Source organism: Athalia rosae, chromosome 7, assembly GCF_917208135.1.
Source record: "Athalia rosae chromosome 7, iyAthRosa1.1, whole genome shotgun sequence".
Taxonomy (NCBI): domain Eukaryota; kingdom Metazoa; phylum Arthropoda; class Insecta; order Hymenoptera; family Athaliidae; genus Athalia; species Athalia rosae.
Window position 1 is genome coordinate 5,471,617 of NC_064032.1, and position 27,888 is coordinate 5,499,504.

At 37.5% G+C, this 27,888-nt stretch overlaps 3 protein-coding genes across 8 annotated transcripts in view; 2 read left to right on the top strand and 1 right to left on the bottom strand.

Moving 5' to 3' along the window:
- Positions 1-14,565, top strand: part of LOC105693900 (ABC transporter G family member 20) — a 24,579-nt gene extending 10,014 nt beyond the window's left edge. For 2 of the 4 annotated variants that reach the window (XM_048658768.1, XM_048658767.1), the window contains exons 2-15: positions 9,578-9,719; positions 10,910-11,154; positions 11,224-11,401; positions 11,493-11,586; positions 11,680-11,913; positions 11,995-12,125; positions 12,200-12,431; positions 12,502-12,679; positions 12,748-12,863; positions 12,967-13,037; positions 13,124-13,212; positions 13,273-13,449; positions 13,524-13,610; positions 13,709-14,565. In XM_048658768.1, coding sequence (XP_048514725.1) covers positions 9,578-9,719; positions 10,910-11,154; positions 11,224-11,401; positions 11,493-11,586; positions 11,680-11,913; positions 11,995-12,125; positions 12,200-12,431; positions 12,502-12,679; positions 12,748-12,863; positions 12,967-13,037; positions 13,124-13,212; positions 13,273-13,449; positions 13,524-13,610; positions 13,709-13,926 — 2,192 coding nt within the window. In that variant the 3' untranslated portion in view covers positions 13,927-14,565. Of the gene's footprint in view, positions 1-3,846; positions 4,004-7,177; positions 7,683-9,577; positions 9,720-10,909; positions 11,155-11,223; positions 11,402-11,492; positions 11,587-11,679; positions 11,914-11,994; positions 12,126-12,199; positions 12,432-12,501; positions 12,680-12,747; positions 12,864-12,966; positions 13,038-13,123; positions 13,213-13,272; positions 13,450-13,523; positions 13,611-13,708 lie in introns of those variants that run through there. The other 2 variants (XM_020856790.2, XM_012414140.3) reach the window with 2 other exon arrangements.
- On the bottom strand, positions 14,250-24,611 carry LOC105688320 (nicotinamide/nicotinic acid mononucleotide adenylyltransferase 3). Of its 3 annotated transcripts, XM_048658759.1 has the most exons (6): positions 24,470-24,611; positions 23,837-24,252; positions 23,641-23,742; positions 23,398-23,561; positions 22,203-22,575; positions 17,534-17,687 (listed from the first exon to the last, which is right to left on the bottom strand). In XM_048658759.1, the coding sequence occupies exons 1-6, from the start codon at positions 24,543-24,545 to the stop codon at positions 17,658-17,660; spliced, it is 1,161 nt and encodes a 386-aa protein (XP_048514716.1). In that variant the 5' UTR covers positions 24,546-24,611; the 3' UTR covers positions 17,534-17,657. The 3 variants fall into 3 exon arrangements, with proteins under 3 accessions (XP_048514717.1, XP_048514716.1, XP_012259961.2); XM_048658760.1 differs by lacking the exon at positions 22,203-22,575 and having other exon boundaries at positions 14,250-17,686; XM_012404538.3 differs by having other exon boundaries at positions 17,534-22,575.
- A 473-nt stretch (positions 24,612-25,084) lies between these two features.
- Positions 25,085-27,727, top strand: LOC105688482 (vesicular integral-membrane protein VIP36). Its single transcript, XM_012404889.3, has 7 exons — positions 25,085-25,226; positions 25,566-25,681; positions 25,759-25,956; positions 26,041-26,203; positions 26,291-26,457; positions 26,545-26,608; positions 26,703-27,727. Exons 1-7 carry the CDS (start codon positions 25,112-25,114, stop codon positions 26,852-26,854), a joined length of 975 nt encoding a protein of 324 aa, XP_012260312.1. The 5' UTR covers positions 25,085-25,111; the 3' UTR covers positions 26,855-27,727.
- The last annotated feature ends 161 nt before the right edge of the window (positions 27,728-27,888 follow it).

Genomic DNA, 27,888 nt, shown 5'->3' on the forward strand with positions numbered 1-27,888 from the left:
AGAGTCCAATCGTCGTACGCCGTACCGTGATATACAGATATGTGTATGGGGAAAAAACAAATGGCCGGAGGTTTTGAAATAATAATTTTTTAGCGCCCGCAGATGCGAGTATTTATGCCTCATTAAACCGCATCTGTGTCATTGCGGTTTCTAAGTGGGGAAAAATAGAATCGCTAAATATGTGCGATAATATTATTTGCGCTCCATCGAAGTATTCCAAAGTCAACAATAAATCGCTTGAAATTCCATTCGGCTTGCACAACGAGGCGTATTAAGTACAAATGGCGTAACAATGTTCTTGTATGCACAAGTTTATGCATCTATAGGTTGCAGCCTTCGCGATGGACGTAACAACCGCACAGGGGGTAAGAAAATTATAAACTGAAATTCGTGCGCAGTATAAAAGTGAAATTTATTTCGTTCGATTGACCAAATTCTCCCCCAGATTTTCTCGGGAATAATTGATACAAAAAAAAAAAAATAGATGAATAACGTTCTTTCGCCAATGACTCATCCTATCGATAATTTTGCTAGAACCGTTTCGTTTTTGCCTTTTTTTTTTTTTTTGTTTATTTTCTTCATTTTTAAACTTTTCGCGGGACGGGTTCATAGAGGGACGCGCGATGTTACAATCTGAAGAAACGTTGCAATTAATTATTTTCATACACTATGTTCGTACAATTATCGTTATATTCGAGTCTCCGTTACTAAATTCTTGTCGGAGCGTGGCCGACGCCGTGTTTGTTGCACGCAACACGTCAGAGGAGATATGGAGCGTCGATTAATTTGGCAATAAAACCGCGCTCCTCTATTTTCACATTAGTGTTGCAAGGTGTGAGAGTAGAATTTATTCTATAATTATAAATTTCATGCCCGTTGGATTTGCAACGTGTAGTTCTGTAGGCGAAATTCCTGTCGGGGTATACCCGGAGGCGAGGCAATTCTCGTAATTATCGAAACGACTTATTTTCATTTTGAACCGGTGCCAAATTATCGTACAGTTTCGGCCGATTTACCGATAAAAAAATTGACTTCAATGTTGAATGTATTGCCAATTATCTGGACGGAAGATTGTATCGAATCCGGATTTATTTATTTTTATTTTTTTTTTTCTTTTTCATTTTTTGCCAATTAGCGTGAAAGTATCACAAAATTGGACGTTCGGAATATCTTCGCCAGAATTTCCAAGAGATTTTTGGAAAGACGAACCTATTTACCGCAGGTAAAGTAGGAATAAACAATTACCGGTAAACGAAAAACAATTTGCGATCGTCGGTAAAGACGGTAGTAAACAATTTACCGACGAACAATCGGCGGATTTTGATGAAAAAAAAAAAAATTCATCTTACCACCGACTTATTTGAACAAACTTCGCGAGTTCAAAAAGCGATCACCAGGTGGTGCACAATCCTGTTATTTTCACAAAACATTCTCGACTAGATCTCAATTTCAAGATTCAACTCGGAGGAAAGTCTCGTTTGAACTGAACATCGCCGAGCATTTTTTAAATCGAGGAAACTCTCGATTGAACTCTCAATTGAAAAAAACCTAACCTAACCTAACGTAGTGTAGCATCGACATAAATTTCGGTGTTTTCCGACCTCATGCGTGACGAGTAAATAAATGGTTATCCAAAATGCGAACCTGAATCGCAGCTCCGTACAGAAACAATCGACGATCTCTCTCTAGAGAAGAAAAAATATCCGCGCTGAAAAGAAAAGTCAAGGAACCTGAGCAAGACGCTGATACAAATATCACGCGAAAATTACGCACGAACGTAAGGCCCGAATTCTCGGTCGTCATCGACGAATTTAAAAAGAAAAAAAAAAAGAAATGAAAAAAATGAAAAAAGGAGGAAAAAATGAACGACGAAACGTCGCTCATATTTCTTTCATTCCGCTCGTTAGCGACGCGAGCATCGCGATGATGAGGCGATAAATCGCGGGAACAGCCTTGACTCCTGAGGTAAAAATCACTCGCAATACAAGCGAATGCCTTTGCAGGATTCACACTCCGGCGGATTTTATTCCGCGCTAGACGCTGGAGGTGTGTAAAATACCTCGTTCAATTGTTAGGACCTCCGGCTGAGACGGGGACTAATTATGAGATAATAGTTTCGTTATACCTTTACACAGAAGATCGCTCCGCGAGATTCTTTCCCAGAATCGTCTGGCTAGGAGAAAATCGGCATTGAGAATCGGAGAAAAAGAAAGCTGCCGTGCGATCCAAGAAATTGCCTTCTCATCATCAAACCGCAATATTTTCTAAACTCGTACACTGTACTCTCCAATCCGCAGCGTTGCATTTGTATGGATGTACGTAAGTGCACAGGATGTAGGAATCTGAAGAAGCTGCAATTTCGTAAAACGAATAGCTGCGGTACGCGAATCACATTTCAATGCGGTTGTATATTAATCAACATCTTTGCAGTTTTAACGTCTTTATCCGGATTCTCGATGCTTCGGATGGGGAAAAAGGTGATCGAAAGACGCGACGGACTCGATGAAAGGCCGCCGCGAGGTTAGATTCGATTTGAAATTGATATTTTCACAAAATTGACACTCTCGCAAAACAAATGAGTAACGTCAACGTTACCAGCGATACGGGGTCTCCGCTCTAGACGAAATCTAAGGCTCAAAATGGCGGCGGGGGAAAAAATAATGCACACGCAGCGTGCGTGAATTCGGCGAGATCCAGACCTCGTACACGATGATGTATATACGAAGCTGTGCGAAGTAAGTTTCGTTGAAAGTATTATGCGAAGCGGTCGGTTAACGCTTTATTAATTCAGCCACAATATCGCGTCCACGTGTTCCGAGTTCCTCGATAATAAACCGCCACCTAATAGCCGACCCCATAGAGTTTAAAAATAACAGTAAGAATGACTATAACAATAATAACGGCGGTAATATTGACAATAATGATTATTTTTTCACCGGTGCACCGCGCCCGGACTCACGTATGAACGATCCATTCGAAGGATTTACGATTAATTATCGATCGTTTGTAAACAACTTGGGTAGAAACTAAACAAACGTGACTTGTGCGGATGTCTTCCTCATAATGACAATAACCTTAAATATTAGCGATAAAGAAGTTCGTTGATTTTATTTCTTTCTTTTCTTTATCATTCGACTCTCCTCGAATACTCGCACCGTCTCGTCTCCTTAGAACCGCGTCCTCCGTTGTTTTTGTTCGTTCGATCCTTAAATAAAAAAAAAAAAAAAAGAAAAATCTCCCGCGGAGACGTAAGTTTGTAAAGATCAATCGAGATATTCTTTCGCAAATTCGCCTCGAGACGAAAAATTCCTAGATTATAATTTTACATTTTTTAGCTACGCTCGGTCTCTGTAATTTTTTGCAATTCTTTAGCTTGTGATCAAAGCTTGTTAGCCGCCGTCCGAAACGAAAAAGGAAAAAAAAAGGACGCGAAAACGAGTTCATTTTAAATAGACGAGTCAGAGTTGGAGTAAAATTCGTAGAGATCTTCCGGGTCTTCGGATGCAATCGTCGCACATCGGAAACTCCATTTCGCTTCTTCGGACAAAAATTGACCTGCGGCAAATCATCGCGCGATATTCTATGACAATTAGGTATGTGAATATGTATACGTTAAACGGCGAGAGGTTGATAAATAAAAAAATGTTAAATTGGTAAAATGTAGTGGGATCACAAGTATGATTTAATCTATAAAATACAGAAACTCGTTTTCACGCGGGCCTTGTATTAATTAAGCTCAACACACGGCTGATATTCGCACACCCATGTATCCGGTGCACAGGTGTGTATAAGCCGCTCGGTTTCAACTCCCAACTTTTTCAACGATCGATTAGGTCGTATATATCCGAATAATATCATATTCGGTGCTCGACCGCGAGGAAGGATATACCTCTGCCCGTCTACCTTTTTGGGTCTAGCCTAACGAAGGCGGCCTAAAATTTTATAAAACACAAACACAAATTTAGTGAAAGTGACGACGGCCACCGTGGATTTTTGTATATCGGTGAGTCGAATTTAACTACAGCTCTTGTATATATTTTTCCGATTTCTCGCCGTATTCCGTCCGTCGATTCGAAAATTTTTTCGCATATCTCAAAAAACGAAACGAAAAGGCGCACGGACGTTAGTTGAGAATTTTGGAAATTCTTTTGATCGGATTTGCCAAAAATTGATGCCGATGTAATCCGCGTTTATGGACCGACTATGTAATTTCGATTTTCTTTTTTTTTTCTCTACGATCAGAGCTGCGTTGAAAAAAGAGGGACAAAAAATACAGGAAGTTTTAAATGTGGAGTTTTGTCTTATATCGTTGCGAGAGACTTTTGGATTCGTTAAATGTATTCGCGTAATCTTTTTTCAGAGACATAATTCCGCTTTGAAATTTATTCGCGCCGTTATACGCGTACGTACCTAATGTGTATTGAAATTGCGTAGCCTTGAGCAAAACTGCATCACAAAGAAGGAAGAAAAAATGAAAAATAATCGTTCGACCAGTCGCGTAACTAATAATAAAGCTAATAGGTCACTCTAATTATTCACGCGATTGGGCAACGAAAATACATAATACGTATCTATATCGCTGCGCGAAAATTTGGTGCTCTACAAAATCTGAAATCACAGTAATTTTCTTTTTTACTAATTTATTTACAAAAAAAAAACTAAATCCTCTTTTTCTTTAGATCACTTATAAGTTCACTATATCTATGGTTATAATTAAATTCTGAAATCACAGTAATTCTTTTTTTTACTAATTTATTTTAAAAAAAAACGAAATCCTCTTTTTCTTCAGATCAGTCATAATAAATTAACTATATCTATGGTAATAAATAAAATCTGAAATCACAGTAATTTTCTTTTTTTTTTTACAAAAAAAACAAAGGAAATCCTTCTTGTCTTCAGATCAGTCACAAGTTCAATATATCTGTGGTAATAATTAAAATCTTTAATCACAGTAATATTCTTTTTTACCAATTTATTACAAAAAAAAAAAAAAAAATCCTCTTTTCTTCAGATCAGTCATAATTTCAGACTGTCAATCATCGTTGCTGTTGCCATTTTTCTCTTTTTTCATCCTTATTTTTAGCTGTAGCAAAAAATAAAGCGTAAGATAAGAAAAAACTAAATAGCCTATCGTGCTCGATCATGAAGAAAAATGTCGGATCGAATTTTTGTTTGAAAGTTGGTGGTCTGATTGCGAATGTCACGAGATATTTCGTAGACTTTACGTATACATGTATGTGTGGTACAGGTGTGTATATAGGTATACATGTATATATATATATATATATATATATGTATTCACGTGTGCGGCGGTAATATACATATTATATGGCCATAGTTAATTTCGGAGTGATTATCATAAATGTTGAGGAAAAAAGTCAAGTATTGCAAAACTAGACTTTGATTCAACGCGTTCCGAATCGGCTGACGTTATTTCATTTCGTTTATTTTATCGAGTCTTATTTGTTTTACCTTTAAATCGATCGGCTGGGATGATCGATTCTCAATTACTGAAAAATAGATGAGAGTTTAAAGAAGGCTCGGCCGTTCTTGTGGCGCTTTAGGCGCTAAGTAAGCGAGCAGAGAAATTGCAGACTAGCTTTTGAAAAGAAAAAGGTTAGAGAATCTCGCGGCGCGGGAACTGTTTCGTAATTCGATGGTTGATGGAATAACGTGTTATCGAAACTTTTTACGGTCCGGCTATACGTAACAACGCTTATACAATTTTCATTGAATTTTTTTCGTTCGCACTGATTGTTCGGAGATTGTACAAAAACCTTAAATAGGAAGTGCAGCGTGAATTTTATCGAAATCTCCTTCGTTTCAGTGATTTCGTGACGACAACACGGGAAACAAACGAAAATCGTCCGAATCGCGTGTGCGCCCAATGGGATGAGACGCGGTGAAAAAAATTAAAACAAATATGGCCGGGCGAAGGAATTAAGTGATCCTCGCGTAACGATAATCAAATTTTACTATTTATATACGAAAAAAGATGACACGGAGACTGTGCAAATTGCGCTTAAATCGATGTTGGTTTTGCGACGTACAGAAATGCGTGTAGGTTCTAGACGCGGTGAATACTATTATATTACCAGTTTTATATATCGATTCCCAACCCGCAGTGAAACGATCAATATTTCCTGCGTATTTATCGGCGCAGTTTTTCCGTAAAACAAAAAAAAAAAAAAAACACAAGAAAACAAAAAAATAGAAGGCAAAATCGATTAGTATGAAAACGTAAAAAATTGTCCATCTGAATTGGAAGACAATTGAAAGAACGATTATCTCGCAATAGGTATGACAATATCGATCACAAAATTGACTGAAAAATTAACGAATTATTAAAAAATTTCAACGCTCCAGGTATGAAATTTGATCATCTCATTTTTGAATCGTCATATGCACCCTGCACTTTGGAATTATATTTAATGCATATAATAGTGCATCGTATGCAAATTCGCCGATAAATTAGCAAAAATTAGCAAACATTATTCCGATTCGACCCCCCTCTGGAAATATCTGTAGACTACAATGACGTCGGGTTGCAGTGAGAGAAAAAAAAAAAAACAAAAAAAAAATGATGAATAACGCCGACAGATGATCTCCGAGATGTTAATTGCTCTGGTCAGTGTAACTACTATTATATATATATGTATATGTATATCCGACCGCGACGGTGACGGGGAAGTTTTCTGCAGGTGGGGGGGATTCAAAAGTAGGCTAAAAGAGGGGCGTGTGATAATTGATTTATATAATAACAATTGCAATGTCGATAGGTGCGTTGCTCTTTTTTTTTCAAATAAAAAAACGGAACACTATAGCCACGAAATATTTCTGGATTTGTTGAGATCAATGAAGATCCAAAAAGGACGATTTTCATTTTTTTTTTTTTTTTTTTTTTCGCTTGTTCGTTGGTACCAATGAATTATTTCAGGTACAACCGTGTGTTCGAAAAACTTTGTTTTCACGAAATTTGACAAATCGCTAAGGTTTACAAAAAAATTACGAGTGCAGGACAGGTGAGAGTTACCTTCTCTAACGGAGCGTCCCTACCTCTCCCCTGAAACCACCTTTCCCAACACCGATTCCCCGTGTTATACCGTGGAGTTTGTATCCCCTCTCGAAGAAATGCAACTACCGAGGAGGAACGTGACTCCGACTGCCATGTGGAAGCGCCAACCGAGCCAGTACGAAGGCCTTATTCGATGGGGAATAATCACTCTTCTTCGCTCCAATTTCCATTGAACCTTATTTTTCTATCGAACGATATTTACATCGATCTTACGACGTAACCCCGCGTCGCGTTCGACGAGCCAACTAACGATAAACCAAATGAAGTAAATAAATATCGTACGAAGAACCAAACCCGGTCGACAAAAAAAGCTTTAAACAAAAAAAACTAAAAGTGCTCTGTGTAACGGTGACTCGATTGAAGAAAGAAGTGCGATTCGAATCAGATATTTAATTTTCCTAAAACGATAATCGTCACGTCATAATTATGAATGTTAGAATATCGCGACGCCGACTCGATTTTCTCAAATATTGAATAAAAGAGAGAGAGAAGAAAAAACTAAACCGCGGTCGTAAATTGATTCGTTATAAAAAAAGAAACGAAAGAAGAGAAAAAAAGTGCATAGTGAAAACAATTTTATCATTGCACAGTTTATGATTCTATACAGGTATAGAAAACATGAGTATACGATATCCAGTGTTTTGATATACTTTCTTCTTTTTTTTTTTTTATCCTCTCTTTTCCCTAAATAATTCTCCGATTTTAATTCCCTTTTACTCTCTATACATATATGTATGTATGTATAACGACCGACTACTTTGCGCGCGTGATCTCGCCGTGCTAAACTTTTACTAGACATAATTCGTTATAATTATAATACGTGTGAAGTTTTTATCTTGTAGGTTTATGTTTTGCTTTATTTTCTTTATTTTTTTCTCTATTCCAATTTCAGTTAGTTCATTTTTTTTTTTCTTTTTATTCTTTTTATTCTTTCGCCACAATTATTAATGCAATGTATATATATTTATATACCTACATATAAAATTACATACGTATATATATCCGTGTAATATTCAAGGATTGTAGTAAAAAATAATAATAATTAAAAAAAACAAGAAAGATACGGACAAAAATCCGACGCAATTGTCGTTGGTTGGTTTTTTCTTTTTCTTTTTTTTTTCTAGTCTCGACACTTTTTTGCAAATTAATATTAATATTATACCGCACTTCGATACACATACCTATATATATGTAATGATATGTATAGATTGTGAAATTCTATCATCAGTTTTATACGCGTTTTTTAATTAATTATTTATTAATTATTTTTACTTTTCGTTTTTTAATATTTCGTATCAAACTTCGCCCGTTCACGTAATGGGATATAATAATATTATTTCGTAACTGTAAATATATGTATATCCACGTAATGTGCATGTTTAGTATATATATATATATATACTATACTAATATATATATATATATATGTAACGTAAATATGTGTGTACCGTACATACACGTGCCACAACATTATTATATACATAATACACCGTGTCAGTGATGAAGGAATTTTAAAACAAGTTTTACACCCCTTCAAATTCTTCGCGTAACTTGCGTGTATATGGTATACACATAGTTATAATATTATAGGTATAATAAACGAGTTTTGAAAAAGATTTCTCTTCAGTCACATCGGTAATTACAGACGCTTTACAGGGGGGGGGGGGAGGGGGGCAGGGGGGGAGGGGGAATCAAAATCGCGATTCCGGTCGTTTGAAAATATTCGTATAAAAGCGAAATTTTATAATCAATATCGGTAAAAAATTGAACATATATACATAGGTATACACATATTATTATAGTTAGATGTAACAAATTTTATGCATCGGATATATATATACATACATATGACCTCGCTCGATGCATTAATTTTTCCAGTGAATTCTAACGTGCGCGGAATAGATATTTATAATTGAATGTTAAATTTATTCAAATACACGCGATATTATAACCATATGCATATTGTAATATATCTGCATGATTTTATCGTACGTACTACGTACGATATAATCGACGCACTTGTTCTGGAAAAAAAAAGAAGAAGAATAAATAAACAATAAATATCGACCGGACAAACGAAGAAAAAAACGAAAAAAAAAAAATGAAAAAAGCAAAAAATTTATTTTGTAACTATGTATATCTTGCGAAGCGATCGAATCGATTATCTAATTTTTTTCTAACAGATTATTTTTTTTTTGTTTTTTTTTTTCTTTTAATTCTATGTGTTTAGCTTTTAATTAGAATATCAACCTTCAAGAGCATATTCGGATATTATTATATACTGGAGCTATTCGTACGAGTCTTTTTTCAATTAAGCTATGGAATATGATTGGAAAAAAAAATTAATAGTGTGCAAGGTGAATCGGTTCGATGAAACGAACGAGCTGAAAATTTGTGCGAGAGAGAAGATGACGATTTAATTTAATTCAATTTAATTTTAATTTATTTATTGTAATTATATTTCGTTCCGCGATGATCAGTGTATGAATATTCTGATTGCAGATCGATCTTCGGAACAAGGAGATCACAGATTCCCTGAAATGACTGCCCAGGAGGCCATCATCATAAAAAATGCACGGAAGTGTTATACGAAAAATGTACCAGTTTTGGATAACCTCAACATGGTCGTTTCGCGGGGCTCCATGTAAGTGAATTTTTTATGCAATGTTATTCGTCCCACTTCGAAGACTATACGTTACGAGTAATTTTAACTTTTCTGCTGAATTGACGAACTTTATTCTCTGTTTTTCACTGTCCTTATTTTGCTCGTCCCTGAAAGCTGCTAATTGTTGAGAAAAACAATTGCAAGATCTACGTCTCACCGCTGTGGGTCACGTCGATTGCGGAAAGGTTGAATATACTCCCTTAACTTGTAAATTAGTGATCATAAAATTATAATATGAGCGACAAAAATTCTATCGCAACGATGTACTATACATGTATACATACGACGAATCTTCGGTGCTGCTAAAAAAAGTTCTTTCTTTTTTCAATTCCCGAAAAACGAGAACGAGCGTGATTTTTATATTACTTTTTCCTCAACGTTGCCGGGATTCTTTTTTCTTCTCTCTTTATTTTCTTTGCTCCTGGTCAAGCAGATTCCAAATTCAGGTTCTCATTCTCATTTAGAGAAGCGGAAGTCTTGAACGATGTGCAAGTCGGAGGAACGTGAGTAACAAAAATTAGAAACAACCTCGCACCGAAGAGATTTGAAATAAATAATAACGAAATTAATGCCCGAATACGTTGCGAAACGGAATAATTCATGCAAATTTATGCGTACCGAAATTCTCGAAACTATCCCGCGGCCCGTCTCTAGACGAACATCTAATTCGTGTTAGGAACGGAAGAAAAAAAGCGATCGAAAAACGTGAATTTAACGAGCAGTTAAAACAATCGATAACCATCAGTCCCCGCTTAATGGCCAATGGTAAGATAATATTTCATACTTCCGTATCGTCGTTGTCCGTCGTTGGCTGGATCGCGAACAATTCCTCGTCCATCGCGCATCCTGATGAGGAATACATACCATAGTTTTTTTAATCATTCGAACATTCCGAGAAATGCAGTTTGCGAGCAATCCAATCGGATTACCCGTCTTTGGAAAATGTTTAGTTATTCCTCTCACAGTTTATTGCAGAAACGTCGCGACCGATGAGACGTCGATTGTTATCGTCGTTCGGTCAAATCGTGGCCGGAGAATTACGGAAGCTCGTTCGCCCGGTATGGGGCGCCATTAAACGCGGCCTTTAATCGTCGTCGCTCATGAGCGGTCGTTGCCATCTTGTGACATTAAATGAAACAGGGACTAATTTTCTGATATGAAAACTTCAGTTATGGGCTTCTCGGAGCGAGCGGTTGCGGAAAAACTACCTTATTATCCTGCGTTGTTGGGGTGCAGCGATTGGACGGTGGAGATTTATGGGTCTTAGGAGGAAGACCCGGTTCCCAAGGTTCCGGAATTCCCGGACCTAGGGTCGGCTACATGCCTCAGGAAATATCTTTAGTCAAAGAATTCACGACCGCTAACGCTATGTACTATTTCGGACGCATTAGCGGAGTCAGCGACAGCGACATAGGTGGGCTTTCTGCACGATTTTGGCGTTGACTCCGGACCAAAAATTGACAGCTTCATTTTTCACCCGCAGAGGAGAGACTCACCTTCCTGACGGACCTTCTTCAGCTCCCTCCGAGGAACAGACAGGTCAAACATATGAGCGGGGGACAGCAGAGGAGAGTATCCTTCGCAGTTTCCATGATCCATAGGCCCGAACTCCTCATCCTCGACGAGCCAACCGTAGGACTGGACCCGGTACTGCGAGCAAAGTATGTGTTTTTTGTGGTTCTCTTTTCTTGACAGGGCTGACGACGCAGTAGACAGAATCTCATGTCCCACCTTGTATACTTTTTGATGCAGCATATGGACTTACTTACTGAAACTCACAAAAGAGGAAGACACCGCTGTCGTTATAACCACCCATTACATCGAAGAGGCTAAGCAGGCCCACAAGGTACGAAGACGGTACAGATGAAACGGACTCAAATTCGTTTGTCGGAGAGCGTAGCGGGTACAGAGTCTGATATGAAACACGCTACTTTTTCAGATAGGCATGATGCGGTGCGGACAACTGCTGGCGGAGAACACACCTAACCAAATTTTGGCACAGTTCGAATGCGAAACCTTGGAGCAAGCCTTTTTAACCTTGAGTCAAAGACAAGCGGACAGACAGAACAAAGAAGAAACTGCCCCGGAGGCGGTGAACGAAGTGCCAACTGACTTGGCCGAAGTTACTTCGTCGACAGTATCGCTTCATAACGGGCACTATAGCAGTACCGACGTAAGATCGAAGAGTTGTCGAAAGATGAAAATGTGGGTAGCTGACAGGAGACCAATATGACACGTTGAATTTTCTTTTCAGAATATAATAAGTAGCGAAAAACAGCAGATGAAGAACAGGGAGGTCAGGTCACAACCCAGGAAGTCATTTAAGCTGAGAAAGTATCACGCGTTGATGGTGAAGAATATTCTACAGCTAATCAAACACCCGGGGTTGGTATTAATTCTTGTTTCACATACGATGGAACAAGAGAACCCGGAGATACATTGATTCACTTTGGTTCCAGGGGAATAGCATTCGCCATATTCTTTCCTCTGCTCCAGACGTTCCTCTTTTTCAACGCGATTGGAAGAGACCCGAGGAACTTGCATATGGCTGTGGTCAACGAAGAGGCTGGCAATTGTAACTCGAGCAGCATGTGGGGCGAAATAAACTACGACGTAGAGACCGACGTGTGCGAATTTGTAGACTTGAGCTGCAGATACTTACACGGCTTCGACGAATCCATTGTTACAAAGGTGATGACTCGAGTGCAAAGTGGAAGGCAGCGACTCGTCCAAAACTTTGAAAACTTCTTCTGATTCGCAGGATTATTATCCCGACCAAGCAACCGCCTTCGAAGCTGTCACAGGGGGCAGAGCCGTCGGCTTGATGTACTTTGCCAGAAACTTCTCCCAAGCTCTTCAGAGTCGAAGAGACGACGGGAGATACGTGAGCTCCGAAGATTTGGAGAGCGGTCAAATCCAGATATCCCTGGACATGGGGAGTGAGTAGATCATACTAATGAATATCACACGTTGTTTTCATTCGTAACGTAACCTTCGTTTGTTTCAGACCGACAAATTGGCTTGTGGCTGAAGAAAAAACTCTACGATCGGTACTTCGAAATCCAAGAGGAAGTTTTGACGGCATGTAACACTTCTCCGAGACAGGGCGATTTGCCGCTCAGGGTAATGAAGTTATTGACAATTATTGAAATTGGAGTTACGCATTCGATGCAACTGAGAAGGTAAAAAAAAAAACACAGCGTGATCGATCGTCCCATATTTACAGTTCCAGGAACCTATCTACGGTGAAAAGGACCAAAAATTCTCCATGTTTATGGCCCCAGGTTTTTTGCTGACGTAAGTGTTTTCAGTAAATAAACATCAGCACTCCGATGAATCTTTTCATCCAGAAACTTAAGTTCATTTTGATTTAACCTCAACAGCGTGGTTTATTTCCTGGCGACCTCCTTGACGTCGGCAATCATAATTACGGATCGTCTGGAAGGAGTGTGGGACAGGAGTTTGGTGACAGGTGAGAAAAAAAAAACAAAAAAACAGAACGTTCCATGATCGAACATCTTCGGTTACGCAGGAATCACGACACTGGAAATCCTCGGGGCTCACATTCTCATGCAATTTGGAGTGACGATTATACAAGCGACGTTGATTCTCACCGTGAGTTTCGTTGGTTTTGAACTCCCTTGCAAAGGACCTCTCCTGGGGGTGATCGTCCTAATTTTACTGACTGGATTCTGCGGGATGTGTTACGGTGAGGATCTCAACATTCACATAACCTATAAAAACCGAACTTGTTGACGGATACTTTTCCTTGAATTTTCTCAGGACTCTTCATCTCGATAATGGTCTCCACCCACACGGTGGCGAACTACGTATCGACTGGGACGTTTTACCCCCTGATTCTGCTCTCGGGTAAGAATTTTTGCCATTTTATCATTCCGAAGACTTACGATCCCCATTCGTGAAGAACGGACTTTGAGTTGATCGATCGATTTCTTTACTCCGCTCAGGGTGCATTTGGCCGATGGAAGGAATGCCCATATTTCTCCAATGGATAAGTCGTACTCTGCCAACAACTGTGCCTGCGCTTTCCATGCGAGCCATGTTGGAAAAAGGACACTCGATAGACGAGTCGGACGTTTACAGCGGATTTCTAATCATAGCTGCTTGGACCGTGTGCCTAGCGATTCTCTGCATACTAGGCCTGAGGTCGAAGACGGCGGGTTAAAACAGACGGGATTAGTAATCCGAATTTCTTGAAACTCCACGAAATCCGACAAACAAAGAAGACTCACGTGCAGAAACCTGCCGGGATTTGGGGGGGGGGCAGGGAACGAAATAAAATACTAAATTTACAACCGGTACGAAATTGTTTTTTGATAGGAAAGCCACTCGAGTCGCATGCGATTGGGGGGCGAATATCGTTAATTGGCGAATCGACCGAATATCATCATTTACTCATTCTTGAAAAACTTCTTTTTCAACGACGTCGGAGTGAGGTGTTTGTTTTGCTCACCAGGCCAAATCGCTTCGGCCACGTAATAAGTGTGCGTTGATTTTTTTCTCCTCTTCTATAGGTATTTTGTAAAAAGGAAATACAAGATCCGGTCATCCCGACGAAAGGATAAATTTTATGTCAACTTGTTTCTTTCACGAATTCATCATATTTTACGAGATATACTTAATTGCTATTTACGGATTAGTGTAGCGATAATTATAAAGATGACGTAACGATATGAACATACCAGTATATTCTACAAATACTTGTGTCCGTACGAACTTAGTATAGGAAATGTTTTATATGTAAATAAATTATTTATGATTATTAAAAGTGTCCTTACTAATCTGAGGATAGAAATCTGCGAAAGTTGATTGTCTTGTATTATTTGAAATTAATTCTCTTCCGTTTTTTTGTAAAATTTAAAAATCACCGATATTTTTCATTAACTCGAATTATTTAGCACAGCTACAGAAACCCCTGCTAACGCGTAACGGCATGCGACTGTAGTTACAATATCTCAGATTTTCTGCCGTTGTTTTTCGAATTTTCCCATTTTTTTCCAATTATTTTACACTCAGTTCCGCCTGCCAAGCCTTCGGAAACAATTGAGTATCCGTAAAAATTCGGGAATCACCGGCGCGAGCGCCACCACTCGGAATATTTCCCAACTATTTTCACGATTTTCATTTTTTTTCTTCCCCGACGCGAGCGCTACTACTCGGAATATTTCCCAACTAATTTCACGATTTTCACTTTTTCCCAAATTTCCTCTGATGTTCAGCTTTTCATGCGGCGACGCTAGCGCTACCGCGAGATATTTTCGCAAAAAATCGCTTGTTTTTTTTCTTTTTTTTTTTAAATTTATAAAATATTTTTTTTTTTTTGTTTTTAAATTGGAATAATAGTAGAAAAAAAATCCGAAACGTCGTAACTTCAGTTGTGTATCGTTAGGCGTTAACAGAGGGCTTTTACAGAAAACAGAAGTAATAAGTAATTTGCAATGATATAAAAAATGTGGGAAAAAATGATAAAAGGTTAGAAAAAGAGGAAAATAATCGTGTGTTGCGATTTTACAAATACGATTCCGTTCGTAAACTTAAGCTGTAGCTACGGAGATATTTGAATATTTTTACTTCGATTAGCGGAAAATCAATTCGGATGGATGAATAAAAAATGGAACAAAAAATTTTCAGTTACAAAGTTCTGAAAACTTTATTGATTTAACCAGTTTATTATATCCGTCTGGACAGGTATTCAACACACTTTTCGAATCGTACTGTGTTTTAATTAACGTTGGAATTATACATCTTGAAAACTGATCGAATGTATTACATTAAAATTCATACGTTCGTGAATCATTATTTTCATATGTAATAACAATATACAGGTACATACATGCATATACACGATATCGTATACAAATACTCACGTTATAATAAAATAAAAATAATCGTAACGAAAATTTAAAAAGAAACAGACGAATCAACAGATTATATTATACAGAGTGTACAGTTATAATCGCTATTAAATAATCATTTCTTTTTTTTGTTTGTGTTTCTTTCAAAACTGCAATTTCTCATCGCATAATACCAATGATCACATCATTATACAAAATACAAAATACTTTTCATATAATAATTTAAAAAACCAAGGTTTCATATTTATAAATATTTTTTCTATTATAACTTGAAATTTGTTTTGTTTTTTTTTTTTGGTTTTTTCTCCACTTCATGACTTATTCATAATATATAAACACGAATTTCAAAATATGCATCACATTTTTTATTGATTCCTTTTTCTCTCTCTCTTTTTTTTCCTCTCCTCTCCGGCCTCTCCTTATTTCTAACAGGTATAAATATATTACATAATAATATTTGTGTACATATTTATATGTTACATTTTATTGTTCATCGATCGAATAAGAGCGTATAGATAGATATATATCATTTTACATCATACACCGTGACAAATTCATAATTACCGATAGTTTCTCTGTATCTGCGAAAAAAAAAAGAATTTTTTTTCCCTTTTTTCACTTTATTTTCCGTTTTCTTTTGATCTTCCTTTTTTTCTTCAAACGGGCTATTCGTTTAAATCTCACGTGCTATTTTTTTGTTTTTTCGTTTCTGTCAATATACAGTCACCCTGTGTACGTACATTGGTATAGAATTGATAAATAAATAAATAAATAAATAAATAAATAAGTATACGAATTGATGTAGAAAATAATTGGGATAAAAATTTTCAAAATTTAATCATTATTGAGTACAAACATAAGTATATACATAAGTATATAACTATATATACATATATATGTGATTATAACAAGGAACTATACGTTTTTATTTCACTATTAATATTTTTATTATTATTATTGTTGTTGTTGTTGTTGTTATTATTATTTATTGTTCATCTTCTCTCGCGTATTTCCGCGCACCCCGAAAAATGAATTTGAAACAATAAACCAAAAAATAACTAAAGAAGAACAAAATAATAAAAATTGATAAATTATCATACATAAAAAAAAAAATAAAATAAAATAAAATAACGAATAACATGTAATTGTTCGTCCTGCAACAACAGTAATCACGACATGTGCATAATAAACACTTTGTTCTTTTCTTTTGTTTTTTGTTTTAAATAAAAAATATCGGTAACTGCAGCGATTCGTTAATATGCGTATATGAAAGAAATTGGTGAGAAATGATAGAAAAACAAATATAAACAAATAAATGAATGAATAAAATAAACTGCTCTGAGTACACAGAGTTCGCAGCATGTGTATATATATACATATACATACATATATGTATGTATATACTTTGAACAACAACTATTATGTAGCCACTCTAACATCGATATACACGTATTCAAAGAACCATTAAACGAAACGACGAACCTCATCGGTTTCGAATATGTATAATAACTCCGATTCTAATACCGGAGCAGCACATTGAAACGTCGACTATGATATCATTATATAGGTACATAATATTTCGCTGTCTGTATAGGTAGGTATAAGTATGTGTATGTGTGTAGATGGTTTTTTGAGTGCGATTATTCAGCGGCGAAAGAAAAGAAGGTTAGGAAATCATGCGCCGCGACGTTCATGTTATCTCAAAACTCTTTAAAATCTTTGTTGTTGTTGTTGTTGTTGTTGTGACTGTCTTTGTTTCCAATGGTAAATACGGTTTGCGAAATTTCATCATCGAATTTAGGAAGGTCATTGATAGCAGGGCGTCTACTTATAACGTTATCGGTGTCGTCGTTGGTTGCGTTTTTGTTTCGACTAGCGTGCAGGTTGTTGTTGTTGTTGTTGTTTATTTTTTTTTTATTATTATTGTTGTTGTTGTTGTTGTTGTTAATGTTGTTGGTTTTGTTAGTAACATTAATGGTAAGACAAGGGCCGCATCGGATGGGGATGGAGCGAGCAGCGACAAGATGGTCAACTAGTTGTCTTACAGAAGGCATGCAGGTTTTGCCGTTCCCTGGAAAACACATTTAACATGCCCCGTCAGATCCATCAGACTACACACAAATAACTTATCCTTTCCAATATTACATATTTCGCACACAATATCGCTACAGATTTTATGTACGACCCACGAATATTATTCGTCCATTTTCTATACACACATACGTATAACATACACGCAGCTACACCATTCTTTCTTTCTTTTTTTTTCTTTCTTTCCTACACAACTTTGCCTCCGTAAAATTTTACATATCCAATTTCGATCCAATTCAAATCAAAGATTTGAAATAACAGTTTGTCATACCGATTGATCGATTATCGCATTATTAGTAAATAGAAAAAAATCATCATTACGCATCGAAGAAGTTGTGTAAGTATAAAATAACGATGTATATACGTATATGCATAATATTTGTTGTTATCTTATTGTTATGGTTATTATTATTATATACGGTTTTCTTTTTTTGTTGTTAAATCGACAAACAAACAACACTCAATATCGAGGGATGGAATTAAAGCAATTGCGGTATAACGGGTGTCGATGATAATTACTGATTATAACGATGATGATAATAATAATAATAATTGTTCAAATCTATCCGAACTTCTGTCAAAATAGCAACTAAGAAGCATTATATGTATATGTATGTATACGTATGTATAGGTATATATAAGTATCTATTAAGCGTCAGGTTAGGTTAGGTATACTATATTAAATTTAATTCGCAACCACGCGATGAAATTTTATCACGATTTGATTCGATTTGTTTTTTTTTTTTTTTTGGCAGCTATTCAAATTATTGAAAAAAGAATAAGTATTTAGCTATTCGTGTTGTTTTTTTTTTCTTTCTTTTTTTTTCGTTTTGAGCATCTTGAGGGGAAATAGAATTATAAGGTCGCTCGTGGTTGCAGCAAAAAAGCGTTTTTTTTTTTCATATATATACATAATATTATATACTTGTGGATCAAGATCTGTATAATGTTATTAAGGAAGAACTGCGCATAATTTACGAATTTGGCGACGAATTTTTCAAATTCAGAGAATTTCCCAATGGGTCAGCATCTAGTAAAGCATTTCTTAAATTTTATTTTTTTTCTATATATATATATATAACGTATACATAGTATGAAAATTCCGAAGATTTCTAAAAAAATATTATTACTAAGCGATTCACAAAAAAATTGCATACCATGCACTGTATACATATAAGATTGTATGTATTTAATGTATAACACGGAAGGAGATAAACAAAAAATTATAAATAAATTGGTAAATTAAACAAATTGGAAATATAATGAATGGAAATTAAATCGTGTACAGTATAATAACGCTCTGGTTATCGATAAATATTATTTTTTTTTTGTTTCATTTTTTTCGGATTTTCTTCTTTTTTTTCTTTTTGGTCGCTTCGCGCGATCGACCAATTACGGTTGTACATATGTATAATGTATTATGTATCTACTGATAGATGGTTTTAATTATTTTTGAAAATTTTTGGAAGCTTGTATATGTATAGTATACATGTATGTTCGAAATGCTATATCCTGCACGATTTTGATTTAGATTTTATCTCAGAATGTTTTGGAAGTCGAATTTGAATTCTTAAAATTTTTTCTTATACTTTTAATTTATTAAAGAGGATATAACTCGCCGTGAGTGAATTTATACATAATATACCTATTTAACGAACTTTAATACTTTTATGTAAAGATTGTCTTTTAACCACAGGACTGAACCCCCAGCTTATTCGCCGAAATTTGTGTATTTGTATTTTTGTTTTTTTTTGTTATTTATTTTTTTTCTTGCTTATTCACGAAATTAACCAGATTTGGATTTTGAGATTAATCGCCCGGTTCGATACGATTGAAATCTCGCAATGCAGATCCCATTAATCGAACACAACGAGACGACGTTTGAATCCGCCATTTTGTATATCATTATTCAAACGAACAAACATTTGTTTAAAAAAAAACTCAGGAAGAAGAAGTCAATTATCACGACTCTGCGGTGCAGAGTACTATACGTAGAGCAGGAACGTTTTTTTTGTTTTTTTTTTTTGTTTGCATTTTGATATTTTTTCTTTTGGCACATTCGTTACAGGATCCCCTGGATGCGGGGCGCGAACACCGATGCGTCACGTCAAGGGATTTGATTTTTTTGCGGTTGAAAACCCCGAAGAAACGGGATCCTTGTGCTCGAACTACATGTTAATGAATTTCTACTATTGACATCGAGGATCGTATCATTGAATTGTATAATTAAGGTCGATTGATTAACAAATTCCCAGTCGTTTATATTTTCACGAGAAAGCTAACCCCCGCCTGAAATCAATCATAGGGCGGTTTCCTTTTCGCTTATTATTTTGATTCCGTGCTTAGTGAGGATCATCTTGACCATGTCACTGTCTCTTATTTTGATCTTGGCAGCTCGTCTGCTGTTCGTTGAATCTTCGTTACCAGGGACTAAATCGTTTTCCGAAAACGTGAAATTCTCCGCCGACGAATCAAAGTTTTCCGCCAACGAGTCTATGTCGTTTGCCGATTTTTGAAGCTTTTTCAACTTCGCTGATCTAGCGTTATTCGATTGTATGTTGTCCGCCGATGCGATGAGTTTGCTGCCCTTAGCCTTCTGAAACACCCTGTCCGATAGTTTTAATATTTGCCTGGAATGCTGCAAATTGTCAACCGAAGAATAACGACGTTTATCCTGGAATATTTTACCGGAGTCGTTCATTATGAAGGACCCTTTTCGGCTGATCTTTTTCGCGCTCTTTGGACCGATCGGAAGACTGTGCTTCGGCAGAGAAAATTTTCCCAATTTCACATTCTCGTTCGAAGAGTAAATAACGCTCATTTTACCGCGAAATCCTTCGCTTTTACCGTCGTTTTTCCAGAAATCATCTCTGGCGGTGTTCAGCAGACCATCCTCTAGCATCGACAAGGTCAGGTCCGAAGGTTCCCTGGATATTGTACGGACGTTGTTATCCAGCCCGCAGTTCTCGATTTCGAACTCGTCGTTATCGACCTGCTGGTTCAATTCTGAGTCAAAATTGTCCCCCCCTCTTTCGAGGGCCTCAGGATATCGCTGCGAATCTCTGACGTCGGTCTCCTCCAATTCAAGCCCGCAGTTTTCGATCTCGAATCGATCGTTGTCGATGGCGTCGCCAGAGATAACCTCGATTTCGTTTTCTCGGATCGAAGCAAACTCGGAGTTGTCAACAGGTTCGGCGTACGGCATCACCAGGTCACCTTCAAAGTCCGCATTTATGTCATTGCAAATTTCGCACAGATCACATTTGTCAGTTACCATCCCCAAGGACTTAGGATCCAGGACCTCGGTGGAGTCCAGATTGCAAGCGCTGCAAATATCACACTCTGTGGAATCCTCCTCCACCGGCGTACTCCTGTTTGATCTACCGGTGTAAAACGTCTCCTGGTTCAAACTGTTTGCGTCCGGTGCAAAAGCATCGCCCTCGTAACAGCACTCCGTACAAAAATGTTCCGACTCTGCGGTAAGCAATTGCGACGTACTGTCAGATTTTGGCTTCAGAGTGTCGCTGTAAGAAATTTCAAAACTCTTGTACGATATGGACTTTGAACTGTCGTACTTTATTGATTCGTAGCTTTTAGATTTCTTTGAAACCGCATCTAGCCTCGTCGACTTCTCAGACGGGACGTTAAACTTGACGGAATCTAGACTGCCCTGGATGATGAAGAGTTTGTTTTGCCCCAATACTCTGACGGGTGAGCCTAATATCTTGCCCCTCGATCTCCGGAGGGTTTTTTTACTGTCCCCGATGAGCAGATTCAGCTCGGTTTGTGATTCTGAATTGACGCTGTCAATCTTGTCGCATTGCGTGTAACCATCCTCCAAGATCTTGCTGGCGGAGCACTCTTCTTTTGTAGGGGTAGAGGGCTCATTATTAGTTTCTAGTTCCGGTTTAGAAGAAATCTCAGGATCGTGTTCCACCGTCGGCAGCTCCTCCTCTTTGTCCGTCAATTTGTCGAACTGGTCTTTACATTTCTTTGGACTCTTTCGAGAATTGACCAGGGACTTGAGATACTTTCCATCGATCTCCAAGGCGTCTTTCATTACGGTGCAATTTTCGCAGTTCTCCTTGCACTGGGTCTCATTAGATTCTGGGCAGTGGATTTTTTCATCTTTGCAAACATCTTCGGGTAGGCTTTTGGCCTGCGTTGTCGGCGTAGGACATTCTGCCTCTAACGCACCGTCCGGCTTCATCAATTTAGTTGTGTCATTTGCGGATGCAACATTTTCATTCACAGTTTGACAAAAGTCTGTACAATCTATGTCAGGTTTCTCGTCGGCGGACTCAGCAATCGGGTTATTCAGGTTTGGATTTGTGTCGAGTGATACAACCTCTAAAATGATATTCTCAGATTCTACTAATGGTAAGTCTTTTTCGACTGGGAAGCATGAATCATTATCTACGGGATTGGAAGTCCTATCAATGCCGCTTTTGTAGATGATCGGATCTTGCTTACTTTGATCGTAGTTGGAACCTACCTCTTCAAGAATATGAGACTCCCCGGTTTCTGTGGCAATGATCTGCTTGGCTTGTCCAGGATATGCGCTTTTCATAGTGTGCAATAGTTTGTTTCCATTCTCGGACATCACCCCGATGAATTTATCGCGTACCAAATGATCGTTATTATCAACTTTACCTATCGTGTGCAATTTCGTGCCATTTGTGAAGCTTGTAGAATTTAATAGATTCTTTTTCATAATTGAGTCTGGTATATCGATCGATATTATTTCCACGGGGCTTGGCGTCTCCATTGTAATGTCGCTTGGCGAAGGTGTTAAGAATGCAGTTTCGTACTTCGAATCTATGTTCAAATAATTGTTACCGGTATTATTCGAAGACAGTTCCAACTTACTTTAGAGTTCCAAAAATTGGCAGCATGAAAAAATACAAAAGTTGATCAATTCCAGTTACATTATTCACCCACAATTCTACTTTCAACCATTGCGCCGCAATGACCAGATTCGGAGAAAGTCGATCGGCAAAAGCACAGCTAATATCACGAAAAAATCGAGCCAAATAAAAAGATGGCAGGGTTTGGTTGGAGAAGAAGAGCAGAGGATTTAGAAAAACAAAAACGGTCTGAAGGATTTGACTGAAAAAATTTGCGTAATTGTGACAGATTAATTCGAAAAACGATCTTGCTAATGTAGTGAAACAGAGAAAAAACCATTAAGAAAAATAATGTATAAACTGTATTCTCATTCATAGGTATATAACAGTGACAACAAGTTTATAACACGGACATAAAATTAACTAAAACTTAACTTGGAATTTCAATTGAGTTCAACTTAATTTTTCAAAAGAAAAAGCTGAACAAAGTACTTAGCACATCTCTAAACGTTGCAAGCTAAATCCTCGCTAACGTTGTACTCTCTTAACAGCAAATGTTTTTACTCGTAAGTCGCAATCGTTGCAATAAAAAAATGATTGCTGAAAAACACGATTTGCTTTTATTGAGAACTTAATTTTTCGCAAAAACGCTGAATAAATTGTAGAGTCGTAAGTCCCTGGCCTTACTCATTACGAAAATATTGAAATATTAAGTCGTTTTTCATTCCATCGTGAAACTCGACGTCGAGTTTATGAGCAACAAAGCTGTGACGGAGTACGCTCCGTCATCTATTGAGGTAGTACTAGTTTAATTTCATTTGATCTAAGGTGGGTAAAACTCACATTGTTGAGGTTCGCCTGGCGTTGTGAATTTCATGTTTGTAGATGTAATCGAGTACTGAGTCTTGCAGAAGATACTTGACACTTTCCCCGCGTTTCAACGCTCTCCGAATTTTTGTTGAGCTTATCTCATTCGTGATCCATTCGGTGACAATCAGGATATTGTGCTGTATTGAAAAACCATAACTTTCAGAAGAAAAAAATTACTCCTAAGTAAAAATGAACATCGGAGAGATGTAAGCTTACCATATATTTGGAAAGAAGATCTGAATCATAAATAAACTGATTCGGATTTGAACCTTCTCTGGTGACGACAACCAGGCCATGTTGTCCAACTATCGCATCGATCTCCACAAAAAAAGTATAGAGTCGTGTTAAAATTACATGTAAAAATATGGCACACGACTAATTTTGTTGCATAATTGTCATTTGTTGTACTCACATCTTCGTCTGCCCATAATCCCGGCGTTCCAAAACTTTCGAGAAGGTCGGCGCCACAGAGCAATTTAACTTGGATAGGACTTTGATCTGAGAGTGTGCCGTTTTTTATTTTCTCCGGTATCCAGTCCATGTCTTCAATTTCTGAGTGATGTTTGACGTCGTTGGTATCGAAGATCCAAGAATTTAGAACATTCTGATGATGTTGGATAGTCGTCTTAGTCGTCGTCCATCCATCTCTTTTAGTCTCCCAATCGCTCAACCGGATCCAATCATTGTTCTGTAACGCCAACCTGAGCATCGCACATCTGTGAGCCGCACTAGTCAAATCCTTTTTACCGTAAGCATCGTGCACTGGCGATATAACTCCACCAATTACAACGTGTGATCCCATTTTATGAAGGTAATCGCGAGCAATTTCTGTTCAGAAAGAGTGTTTTCATTCAATAATTGATAAGAGAAGTTCGTTAAGAATTGTTAGTTCAACATTGTGTAACATGTTGCTTATATTTTGATGGCTTGAGAGATAAGGCGAGGAACGGCTATTTTGTTGATTTCGTAACGTTGCAAGCGCCATTTAAATAAGTAGAATGATTATGACGTTGTCGTTTTAAATGGGTGCATTTCTGATACCTACCGAACATTCGCAGGTGCATAATCGTCGGTGGATTATAGCTTCCGCAAGATAAGAGAATCACTTTTGTCGGAGCCATTTGGTATGTCACGTTAAACTACATCAACTGACAACCGTTTCACCTTGTTCCTGAAACTTCGGTCTTCGCCTGGGTTTGAAGGTGATCGCAAAACTCCCTAAGGATCACTTGATATTTCAACTTAATTCAATGCTATCGCGGCAATGACGACAGAACTAAACGTTATCCACACGTCCGCCATGATGAATCATTTTGTAAGCACAGATTTCCATACGAACTCCTTCTCAAGCCGTGATTATTGGAAATCTGTGCTATGAAGTCAAATGCTGCGCGGAGTCATCGATTATTTCCTCCAACTCCGGTAACCTTCATTTGAATTTTACATACCTCCTTGTGATAATAGTCGGAACTATTTGACACATGATTTGACCTAGCATTTCACTCAGCCAACGAATTCACCTTCAGACTCAGCATTTTATCATGGTCGACCGCTGCACCACTCACGTTTGTTGGCGATTTGGCATTGACGGAATAGAAGCATCGTCATCGTTTTGGGTCGGGTGCCGGCGTGCAGATTTGTAGTTAATAGTTCGGTTTTATTCAGTTTTACTATTTAGTAACCGAAAATGACTTCACCGCGGTGGTGGCTCCTGGTTCTAGCTTTATTTGGTGCAACAAAAGGAGAATGGAACACGAAGGACTACATGAAACGAGAACATTCCTTAATCCGACCGTATCAAGGTGAAATTTTATTTCACTCTTGCCAAATTGCTATTATCATATATTTACGTGCATTCTGATTCGTACAGCATAATGCCTGAGCTATATCAATGCGAATCCCGGATTTTCTGCCACAATTTTAACACAAATTTAAGTAAAAAAGTTATCACTCCTGTCAAAAAAGCGGTTATGGCAGAGCCAAAGCTCTCAACGCATTGCGGAATTCGCATTCCACTTGACATAAAGTTTGCACGAATTTCGAGTCTCACCTCCACGTCATTATCCCTTTACTTTGGTAAAGTTGCGTAACAGTAGGCAAAATATCATCCTCTCAATTCCATCGTGTTTGTACCTCAACAGCCGCAGGAATGACGATACCCTATTGGGACTTTGGTGGAAGTACAATGGTCACAAATAATTATGTCAGACTAACGCCTGACCTTCAGAGCAAGCAAGGATCTTTATGGAATTCTGTGGTGAGCATTGAATCGTGAATTTTATTTGAACAATCAACTATCGTCGCATAGCATCACTTGTATAATTTTTGGCATAGCCATGTCACGTCAGGAATTGGGAGCTGCAAGTGCACTTCAAAGTCCACGGAGCTGGGAAAGACCTCTTTGGTGACGGTTTTGCAATTTGGTACGCCAAAGATAGGATGGAACTTGGCCCAGTTTTTGGAAACAAGGACTTTTTCCAAGGACTTGCTATTATTCTGGATACTTACAGTAACCACAATGGGCCCCATAACGTGAGTAATATTATTTTTTCCTACATTACCACGAGGTTGAAAAAATAAATGCTCATCTCTCAAGGCTGTTTTTTATCTCTGCAGCATCAACACCCGTACATTTCTGCAATGGTAAATAATGGTTCGCTGCACTATGACCATGACCGTGACGGAACTCACACGCAGTTGGAAGGCTGCGAGGCTAAATTTAGAAACCTTGACCACGATACACACATCGCTATAAGATATGAAAAAGATACTCTTACCGGTAAGCAAATCTCAGTTCTGAATAATAACGGATCTACAATTCAGCTTCATGTGTAAAATTTACCAAAACTTTACGACCTCAAAACAGTGTCGACCGACATTGCCAACAAGGCTGCATGGAAGGAATGTCTCTCCGTCAAGGGTATTAGGCTTCCAACAGGATATTATTTTGGGATCTCTGCTACAACTGGAGATCTTTCGGACAATCATGACGTCATTTCAGTTAGGTTATTCGAGTTGGACCTCCCCAATGACGTGAGTCAAGTTTTTAACTTTGTCTAGAGCGAAGAAGTCTATACCTACCATGTAATTGGAACGAAATATCTTTCATTGTTTTCACAGGTAAAAGACAACGAAGACAGATCGAACATCTTGCCATCGGCGACGTACTTCGAGTCTCCGAGAGGTTAGTAAAATCGTATTCCCGAATGAATCAAAGCACCTCAAATGAGCGTATGAAAGAAGAAGAAAAATTTACAACTTCAATTTTCGCTTTACAGAACACGTCGATGACCCCAAACCGTCTTCCATGAGTGGTATAAAAATGTTTTTCCTTATGCTCGTGGCAGCATTGGCTCTGATCACAGCTGTAGTAATTGGTATAATGTACTACCAGAAGCATCAAGAAAATAGCCGGAAGAGATTCTATTGAGCGACTCAATTATTCTGTTGCGTAAGTCGGTAGCATACGTATGCGTTTAACTTTGAATCTACTAAAGCTTTCGGTGTTTTATGAGAAGAGCACAACGTTACATGACTGAATGAAAATGTGGTAACTAAACAATCGTGAGCTGCTAGGTGAAAGCCCGCCGCGGTAACTCGGCATCGTAACCTATAAAACATGAGTCATTAAAATCTAACTTATTCCAAACACACTAACAGTCAACCGTAAACCCGGTTTGTGATAAAAATATAATCCACTCCTCGAATTTTAATTAAAGTGTTAATGATCTCTTGATTAACGAACCCAAATAACGAACTGTATGATTGAAGTATAAAAATATCATCGCGAATATCATGTTATCATTACGAGAGCTGCATGTATTTGCAAGTTACTCTGAATGTTGGTCCACTGTCACCACCGATATCAGGTAAAAATAAATTATCAATATTAAGCAAAGGAAAAAAAAATTAACTACATTCCCATATTCGTATCGTCAAGTCCAAAGTTTCAATTTGCCATTTTGCTACAATCTGCGAACATTTGGCGATCCAAATCCATAAATTCACATCAAATTCATTAACCGAGACAAATCTAATAAGTTGCCCAGCGGCAAGTTGTTTTGCGGAATCAGAATTAAATATAAAATAATAATTGAAGGTAAATAAAGTGAATGTGAAAATTTAAAAACTATTAGTTCCGTAATTCAGAAACCGATATTTGTATATAAATTCTACGCCAGACATCACACGTATATGCATTAAAAGAGAAACATAAAAAAGAAGACTTTCGAGGTTAAAATGTAAAAATGATGATACAATGTTTGACAGATGATGTTTTCCAATAAAACTTTGTACAAACGTTCTGAAGTGCTTCAAAAATTTGTTACGTAAGTCAAGATGCCATCACTGTCCAATTAAAAACAAACCTCAACATTCGGTATGTAATTCAGAAGCTCTCTAATATTTGCAACTTCATTAGTGGAGTTTGGAGCATAATCGAGACCAGCAATAATTTTTTTTTTT

Excerpts from the sequence above, each read along its gene's own strand:
- LOC105688320 (XM_012404538.3), bottom strand. The coding sequence starts at position 24,545 with ATGGCTCCGACAAAAGTGATTCTCTTATCTTGCGGAAGCTATAATCCA. Across the intron at positions 24,253-24,469 it reads TATGCACCTGCGAATGTTCG|AAATTGCTCGCGATTACCTT; the intron begins GTAGGTATCAGA and ends CTTTCTGAACAG. Across the intron at positions 23,743-23,836 it reads GATTATGGGCAGACGAAGAT|ATCGATGCGATAGTTGGACA; the intron begins GTGAGTACAACA and ends TTTTTTGTGGAG.
- LOC105688482 (XM_012404889.3), top strand. The coding sequence starts at position 25,112 with ATGACTTCACCGCGGTGGTGGCTCCTGGTTCTAGCTTTATTTGGTGCA. Across the intron at positions 25,227-25,565 it reads CTTAATCCGACCGTATCAAG|CCGCAGGAATGACGATACCC; the intron begins GTGAAATTTTAT and ends GTACCTCAACAG. Across the intron at positions 26,609-26,702 it reads GTACTTCGAGTCTCCGAGAG|AACACGTCGATGACCCCAAA; the intron begins GTTAGTAAAATC and ends TTCGCTTTACAG.